At 43.8% G+C, this 8,852-nt stretch overlaps 1 protein-coding gene across 1 annotated transcript; it reads left to right on the top strand.

The window, feature by feature from the left end:
* Positions 1-1,227: 1,227 nt before the first annotated feature.
* CBY2 (chibby family member 2) lies at positions 1,228-2,187 on the top strand. Its single transcript, XM_030551209.1, has one exon. It carries the CDS (start codon positions 1,228-1,230, stop codon positions 2,185-2,187), a length of 960 nt encoding a protein of 319 aa, XP_030407069.1.
* The last annotated feature ends 6,665 nt before the right edge of the window (positions 2,188-8,852 follow it).

The following is an 8,852-nucleotide window of genomic DNA, read 5'->3' as shown; positions in this document are numbered from 1 at the left end:
GCTGAATAGGCTGAATTGGATGCAGTAACTGACAGGAAGCCAGCTGATGGATACAAGGAGGGTTGCAAGAGGAAGGTGACATGAGCAGCAAAATTTGATCCAAGTGAAGGAGGAAAAGTAAGAGGTGGAGAAGACTGTCTGAAGTTTCTGTGCTTAAGTTGTGGTCAAGCAGTGGGAGCAGTAAGGAAACGGGTTTTGGTTATGTGAAAAAGAAAGAAGCAATAGGACTTATTAGCAAAAAACAAGAATTGGGGAGAGGGGAAGCTAAAGAGTCAAATATAATACCGAAACTGTAAGTCTGGGGGACAGGAAGACCGGTAGCACTGCCAATGGATCCAGACAAAGGAACAGAATGAAGAGGGATCGGAAGGAAACATAAGGAATTCTTTTTTAGAATGACTATTTTTGAGATGGTGGCAGAACATGCAAGAGGATCATCTATGAAAAACCAGAAGCCAGTGCTGTGGTTCAGTGCTGTGTTTTTTGTTCGTTTTTTTGTCATTTTGTGTGTGCATGTTGTATCATTCTGTGCTCTAAATCTTCAGAGATTTATACATTTTTTTTATTCAGTCTCACCTCCTGCATAATACAGGCCACAGAAATTCACCTAGTAATTTCTGCACCAAGGACTGAATTTTCAAAGGTATTTAGGTGCATAAAAATGCAGACAGCTGCTTTTGAAAAGCCCACTGAGCAAGTTAGGTGCCTGACTCCCACCGATATCAATAGAAGTCAGACATCTAACCCGCTAAGGTACTTTTGAAAATTGGACCTAAACCTATAACATCTGATAACGCATTTGCTTGTGAATAGGCTGGGGATGAAATAGCATAAGGAGCTAGAGACTTGTCTTTTAGCCCCTTAACTATGCTCAGGATGAAGCTGTATTGTGCACAAAAAAGCTGGTAGATATAGTAGTGTTAGTTTTGCCAGTGTCTGAAAAATTGTTTTCAGACAACACACCCATTCTGATAGAGGCTGATCAATGAACAGACTTTGAGAATTCACTTATTTCTTGTCAATTGAGTTCAGTTCTGTCTTTGAACTTCGTAACTAATCTTGTTTATTTATATTCCATATTCCAGCAGTCCTGACTGAGCCTTTCCACAGACCTCGTTCTATCTACTCCTTGCTAAGGAAAACAGTCTACTATATAATTATTGAAGAAAATCTTTTCACGCAGACTTCTTCACTTCGCTAAGTCAGCCCACGTTTACTTTTGATCTGATGAATCACCAGATGCAACGGGTAGAACCAGATATGGATCACATTCCCCCACGGGTCAAGCTAAGTGATGAGACATTTGTCTTTGTAGATGGCAAATGGGTGAGTGAGACCTATAATCAGCCACCTTTTGCTTCCCAACAGAAACATTACAACAAGAAGATGCAGAATGCCTGGACTCTCTGGGAGGAGAACAAAGCACTCTGGGAAGAGAACAAGGCCCTCCGGATTGAAAACAAGGCCCTCCGGGAGGAGAACAAAACTCTCCAGTGCCTCCGGACACAGAACAAAGCTATCCAGGTCATTTATGATGAGACCCTCCAGCAGGTTCTCCAGGAGAACAAGCCCTTCCCCATCTTCCGAGAAAGGAACATAGGCTTTCAGGTCAGCCAAGAGAACAAGGCCCTTCAGGTTGTTCGCGAAAAGAATATGGCTTTACAGGTACTCCGGGAGGAGACCCAAGCTGTCCCAGTCTTCCAGAAGGAGACCAAAGCCACTCCAATCGAGGAGAGCAAGGATGATGTCCCTGCCTTACAGGAGGACAGCAAAGCCAACCCAATCCAAGAGGAGAGCAAAGCTGGCTCAGCCCTCCAGAAAAAGAGTAATTCTGTCCAGGACATCTGGGAAGAAAGCAAAGCTGTCCCAGTTCAGGAGGAGAATAAGGCTGCCCCAGGCATCCAGGAGGAAAATGTGGTTCTCCAGGCTGTCCAAAAGCTAAACCAAACCCTCCAGGCCCTGCTAAAAGAGAACCAGACTCTTCTGGAAGAGAAAAAGGCAATCCAGGTTCTTCAGGAAGAGAACAAAGTCTTCTGGGAAGAGAACAATAAGTTGAAACTGCAGCTAACTGTAGTGAAAGGCACAGTGTCAGAGATTATGACCAGGATGGAAATACTGCAAAAGGAGCTCAATGCCTTTTCTCCTGTGCAGTGTAATGAGATGAGGAAGCCAGACAGGTGCTGGTAAATGAGTATCAGCAAGAAGAAATGTGCAGCTTGGTGCTAAAGACTTGCTAGATCGCATTTGATGAAAAAGCTGTCTCCTCATTTCTAATAAAGTCCTGGTGGAGATTCAGAAAAAAACAGATTGGGGGAATATTGCTTTATTCTGAGACTTGCATGTATTGCTTTATTTTATCTTCTTGTTTCCTCCTGTGATAACATGCCTATTGGTGTGTGTCATGGAGTTGCTGTGTCAGCCATATTTCCTAGCCTCACATAAGCAAAAATTTCATTCGCTAAGGATTGATAGATTTTAACTCTTAGGAGATCATAGGATTACTAACCAAGTGATTTTTTTTAAAAAAAACTGTAATTCTAAGGATAAATAATAAGGCCTAAACGTGGCTTATGATTCTGGGTGTCTAACATGAGATGCCTTAAAGAGTCTTGTTTTATAGAAGATGACTGCTCAACACTTTCTGAAAATCAGGGCCCTTCCAAGAATTTCTATATATTATAGATGATGATTTCCTAACTCAAGTTCCATCCAACACAAAGGAATTCTATCTAAGACCTCATCTTGATTGATTGAAGAATGGGTCACAGAACTAAAAATTAATGGTAACATAGGTACAAGTGATTATGACTTGATCATATTTATAATATTCTAACAGAATAAAGTCAAAACCAGTAAATATATATATATAAAACAATTATGAGCCAAATCAGCTGGGAGGAAAAAATTAATCAGAAAAATGTGAATTATAATTGAGAATTGTTTAACAACACTTTTCTAGATACCCCAAAAGTCACAATCTCATAATCAAGGAAGTAGTTTGTACTGATAAAAAAAAAAATAAAAAATCTGGTTTAGAGGGGAAGGAAAGGCAGCTAAAAAAATGAAAAAAAAGGACGATGATAGTAATGAATATATATCAGAACCTAGGAATGATAAAATATTGATAAGGGAAGCAAAGGGACGCTAGGAGAAATCAGTGGCAAGCAGATTTAAGGACAAGTGCAGATTTAAGGACAACCAGAAGGCATTTTTAAAGTGTATTAGGAGCAAAAAGAATCCTGACAATGATATTGGTTCATTACTTAATGGAAGTGGCAGAATTATAAATAATGCAGAAAAGGCACAAGTATCCAATAAATATTTCTGTTCTGTTTTTAGGAAAAAATAGATGTTATAGTCTTAATATATAATGATGATAACACTCTTTTCAGTCCATTAGTATCTTGGGAGGATGTTAAACAGCAGCTACTAAAGTTAGACATTTTAAAAGCAGCAGGTACAGATAATGGATAATTCTGTTCCTGAATGACTAACAGTGCTATATCCAAAGTATATCAGGATGATATGATTCTTTAGAGGAAAAAGTTTTATAAGAACTGATATGGTAAATGAACCTTGTCTCTGATGCAATCTTCTGTGAGGAGCAAGAGGAGAAGGGCTCTCAAACTATCCTAATAGTTCAGGACAAGAAGTGAAGAAGATCTATATCTAAAGCTGACTGAGCTGTTCATTGTGTACAAGCTAGGCATCACATTTAAGCAAATTATGCAACAACAACAAAAAATCAGAAAACTCGCACATTTGTGGAGAAGTGAAGAAAAGACTGGCAAATGCATAAAGTCAAAAATTATTCAGAATTCAATTATATGTTTGCAGAAAAGTTTCAGTCATTCTTCTCCGCCTCTTCCCATATACAAACAGAGGCAAGAGAGATCTAGGTATTCGGAATACAATTAGCCTTCACACCTAATATTCCTTTTCTTGTGAGAAGTGCCATGACAATTGTAATGACAAGGATGCCATTTCTATCTCTTATCATTAAGGCTAAGATTTAGTCATGAGTATTTTTAGTAAAAGTCATGATCAGGTCACAGGCAATAAACAAAAATTCACGGCCCAGTCACCTGTCCATGACTTGTACTATATACTCCGAAGTCTTTGGTGTTCTGCAGGACTTCGGGGATGCAGCTGCTGTTCTGAAGGGGAAGTTCTGGGGCACCGGCTGGTATGGTAGCGAGACCCTCTGGGGCACCTGCTGGTACTGGGGGTGGAGGGTTCCAGGGTGCCCGCTGGTGATCAAGATGGGGGCTTCAAGGTGCCCATTCTTTCTTGGGGCTCTGGGAGTCCGGCTGGTGCTGGGGATGGATTGGGAGGATGGCATGGGACTGCCACCATTGTTGCTGACAAGGGACTGCCCTGCCAGCCCAGAACTGCAGCAGCTGCAGCTGCTACTGGCAGGAAGCAGCCCTGTCAGCCTGGGATCGTGGCAGCTGCTGCTGTCGAGGGGCAGCTTGGGACTGCGCTGCTGCTGTTGGTGGGGGGTGGCCCGGGACTTCTACCACAGCTGGTGAGGGGGATGATCCAGGACCACCACTGTTGTTGGAGGGGGGTGCTGCTGGCTCCAGCGCTGCCTAAGATCAGGCAGCCCTGGGGTCCATCACACCTGCCAGCTGCAGAAGTCCCTGAGGGGCGGGGATTATAAAGCCAGGAAGTTTGCTGCAGAAAGGGGCTGCAGGGGGAGTGTCTGTAGTCTCTCTCTGAGACCAGAGAGGACAGGAGGAGAAAACCTAAGAGGGAGAATAAGCCCTGGGATTCTAGCCCTGGAAGAAAGGTCAACCCCAGAGGAGTTGTGGGGAAAGGAAGCCCGAGAGGGCTAGGTAGGAAGAAGCCCAAGGAAACAGCAGCAAGGGGTAGGCCTGTGCAGACCTTGGCTGCTTGTTATAGGGTCTGTGGGCTTGAGCCTAGTGTAGAGGACAGGCCTTGGTTCCCCTGGCAGCCACTGGGAAATGGCATAGGAGCACTGGAGATCCTACCAGAGAGCTGGTCCAGAGAGACTTTGTAACCCCTGAAGGGGAGGACTATAGAGTGAACTAACAATATGGTTGAGTCACAAAGAGGAAACACCCTGAATTATGAAGCGAAAGAGAGGGGTCACAGTTTGAGTAACTGATAGAAAAGGGTGCCAGACCTGCCAAGAGCTGAGCCCTAGAACAGCCACAAGGAGTGTGAACTCCTTCACCCCAAGTCTTCAGAATATGTTTAGCTGGATTTCAAATCCCACATCTCAAACTAGCACTTTGGTGTGTAAATGCCCATTTTATGTATCCAATTGCCAATTTGAGTTATTGACATACAGGATTTGGGCATCCAAACAAAACCTCCATGTTTGAAAACTGGACCTAGTCTCACAACTGGCATGACTAGAAAACCTGGAAATGTATTTCTCTCTCTCTCTCGGACTCCTGTGATGCACAGCAATTTGGCAAAATCTTTCAGACAGAACATTGAAACCTTTAGATAATCTAACAAGACAGCAGCAAGAGGGTTTCTGCAATGTAATTGAAGGTAGCGTCATTATAGAGAAAAGGAAAGGTCACAGCAAGAGTTACATCTTGCAGGGTGGCCTGAGAAACATCTTGTCACTACAGTTTATAAGTCTCTAAATGATTAACCATCAAATTACTGAAAGGATGAATGATCTTTCACCTCATATTCTGCTCAGATAACACCTGGCCAAATACCAGTAATAACTGTTTATTTCAAAGTACTAAGGATAGAGCATCAGCTTTCTCTTTTAGGACATCTAAATGTTGAGAGGAAAATTACCTCATGGTTGAAGATACCTGCATTTTGCAGAGCCAAATCCTGTATGCAGTTTTACACATATAATTGCCAGGTAAAAAGTGAGGGGAGGGACTGGGAAATCATCCAGTTTTAATGAGGATGAGCCACCAGGTTGCTCCTGCCTAGTGACAGTAGCATATCTAAAAAGGGGAGCATGTAGCTAAACACCTCATTTGCACACTGAGGATCATGTTTATGTCTATGTCTCCTCAGAGACACTCACTCTCTGCTTGCTCGTTCTTTCTCTCGCGCCTTATTTCTTTCTTTATTATTTATATTTTGGTGTCTCTGAGTATGAATAATGTTTTTTAAAACTCTAGCAGGAAGCCAGGTCACAGCGGGGGCTGGGGAAGGTTGAAGGCAGAAGCTCTAGAGTGAAGCGGAGACAGAGAAGTTTTAAAGTTAATATTTTTTTTCATATTTTTATAAAGTTCTTTGTTCAGTGTTAGAAAAAAAATGACTCTTTTTCTGTGATTCTTTACCAGTTTCTCATATATGTGTCTCACACCAAGGTGTCAGAAACTGACTCATTCTGAAACAGAACAAACAGAAGGAAAAGAAAATGCTGAAGTTCAGATATCCATAAGATTTTTAGTTTGATAAGTCCATGGAAAGACTTGAGTGGAAGGATTTCTTTATCAGATTCTGAAATGCAAGGAAACTTAACACAAGGAGCGGGAGATTGCAGGTCAGCTTGTTACCTTACGTAATAAATCTCAGGCAGTGGATTTGTTTTTTGTGGTGAACAGCTTGGTTGATCTAATCTAACTTCATTCTGTGGCTGAGTCAAGTTCCTCCATTGTGAAAAAAGGTTATTCCTTTGCTTTACAGTGGATTCAGGCAGGAATGTCAGTACTCATTGATGCAGGGCAGGACCAGGAGGGAAAAATGGTAGTTTAGGTTGGCAATGCTCTGAGTGTAAAGATCCATGGAACTAGAACCTGAGACAACTGACATTCCCACATCACCAGCCTGAGCCCATGCAGAGTTGTATCTAAGGAGATTAGGCACTGCAGGAAGTACCACCTGAAGGGTCCAGAGTGACAGCCACATTATTTCACCCAGGAGGCTACCCCACGAAGTTGTCTTGGCAACAACACAGATTTCTGGCCTGCTGTGACTCCAGACTGCACCTTGCTTTCTGATCTCCAGTCTGTGACCCCAGTCTGACTCTGACCCTTGCCTCTTGATTCCAGCCTGGTAACTACTTCTCTGCTCTCTGACCTTGACCTGAGTCTGACTCTTGCTTAGTGATCCTGGCTCTAGTGATTACTCCAATTCCTGCTTACTGACTACTGCCTCAAGGCCCTCCTTGACTTGTGGGCTTCAGCCCAGCTGTGACTGCTAGGCTAGACTGCTTATACCCTGGTCCATTACATGGAGGTGTAGTAAGAGGAGGCCATGAGATATAAATTTTGGTATCAGAGGCCTGGTATGAGGCCTAAGGCCTGAACTAAAGTAATGGAAAAGACTTTGCTAACATAAAGCAAAGTTAAGCTGTGAGCCAGAGGCAGGCCCTGCTCACAGAAGCTGGCAAGGAAAGGGCTGATGCTGCAAGAAGATACGTACTTAAAAGGTACTGAACACTAGAGATCAGAACATTCACATACTTGTACATTCCACACAGATAACAAGGAACAGGCTGACCCAACCCAATGACAAGGGCAAAAGGGTAATATGATGGATAGAGTTGTTTTGTTCAAACCAACATGTACAAGGTGAGAGGCGGCACCTTACTATGTAGAGGGGTTGTACCTTGCTATGTAGAAGGGTTGCACCTCAATACGTCAGGAGTGATGTATAACTTGTTTGTACCTGTGTATAAGAATGCATCCTTGGGGCAGTGTCTTTGTCCAGCCGAGGGGGCAGTGGAAAGTCCCGCCACTGACTGAGCTGAGCCCATTGTCGTATGGACACAATGGCAGTTCCCTGTAGATTTTTACTCTAGCTCAGGGCATACTACGAGAAAGTGCCTCGTGGCTTGAACAAAACAACTCTATCCATCATATTACCCTTTTGCCCCTGTCATTGGGATGGGTCAGTCTGTTCCTTGTTATTGTCCGTTACAGCTATTCCCCTATTCCATTTTGTTTCCCCAGACTCCATTTTGTTTTCTGTTCTCCTGTGGCCGCCCTTCCCTGGCTGTTAAGTTGTTTACCAGGGCCACTGCCCTTCTCAAAGGGAGGGCCCCTTAAGTTGTTTAACAAGAGCCATTGCCCTTCTCAAAGGGATGGCCACTTGTGCTGCATGCTAAGTGGGACCACTGCCCTTTTCAAAGGGTTAGTCCTGTTATCACCTCGTTGAACCTGGGCTTGGTGTAGGGTAGGCAATGTCCAGAGCTGCAAGGCCTATTGTGGTTTTAAGATCCTGGGCATGAGTCATAGTCTCATGTGCTCTTGAGTCACGTATTGCACAGAACTATGTCCAGGCATGTCTCTGGGCTTACCTTCAGTTTTTCCCCTGTGCCCGCTCCCCTGTGACAGAGGAAGCCTATCAGGATTACTGGTGGGAAACTGCCCAAGTTTGCCTTTAAAACCAGACATTTTTGAAACACACCTCAGAAAGGTTCCTGCATTGCTGCCTGGTCTGATCAGCCAGGGGTTCTGGGGGGTCCTTTCTCCGCTCTCGTTTTATTTTTGAGCGTACCCCCGTTTTTGAACCCCCCCCCCCACGAAGAACGAATTGCTACCTGAGAGATCTCCTGATTATTGAGACTGTACCGAACCCTCCTTGCCTCTTCTGATGTTGCTGCTGCTTCTGCCTTTGCTGCTGCCTTGGGGACTGGTAAGAATCCCTCTGTAAAACTTTCTATATTTTTATTTTATTATTTTAGCTGCTGGCTCTGTTTTCCCAGCACACAGACTCAAGCTAAACCTTGGTCTGTGTCTTAAAACCTCTCTTAAACTACAGGGCTCTTTGCCACTGCTAAGCTCTGCTCCTGTGGGCTTTGCCTTGGGGCTCTCTGCTTTCAGCTGTATCCACCGCTGTAGCCACCATCCCTTGGCTTCCTTGGGAGCTGGGTCCTGGATACATACCGCTCTGCCCTC

Source organism: Gopherus evgoodei, chromosome 1 (genome assembly GCF_007399415.2).
Source record: "Gopherus evgoodei ecotype Sinaloan lineage chromosome 1, rGopEvg1_v1.p, whole genome shotgun sequence".
NCBI lineage: Eukaryota > Metazoa > Chordata > Testudines > Testudinidae > Gopherus > Gopherus evgoodei.
This window is presented reverse-complemented; position numbering and strand designations above follow the sequence as displayed.

What these genes read in the sequence shown, in the direction of transcription:
- CBY2 (XM_030551209.1), top strand. Translation starts at nt 1,228, where the DNA reads ATGAATCACCAGATGCAACGGGTAGAACCAGATATGGATCACATTCCC.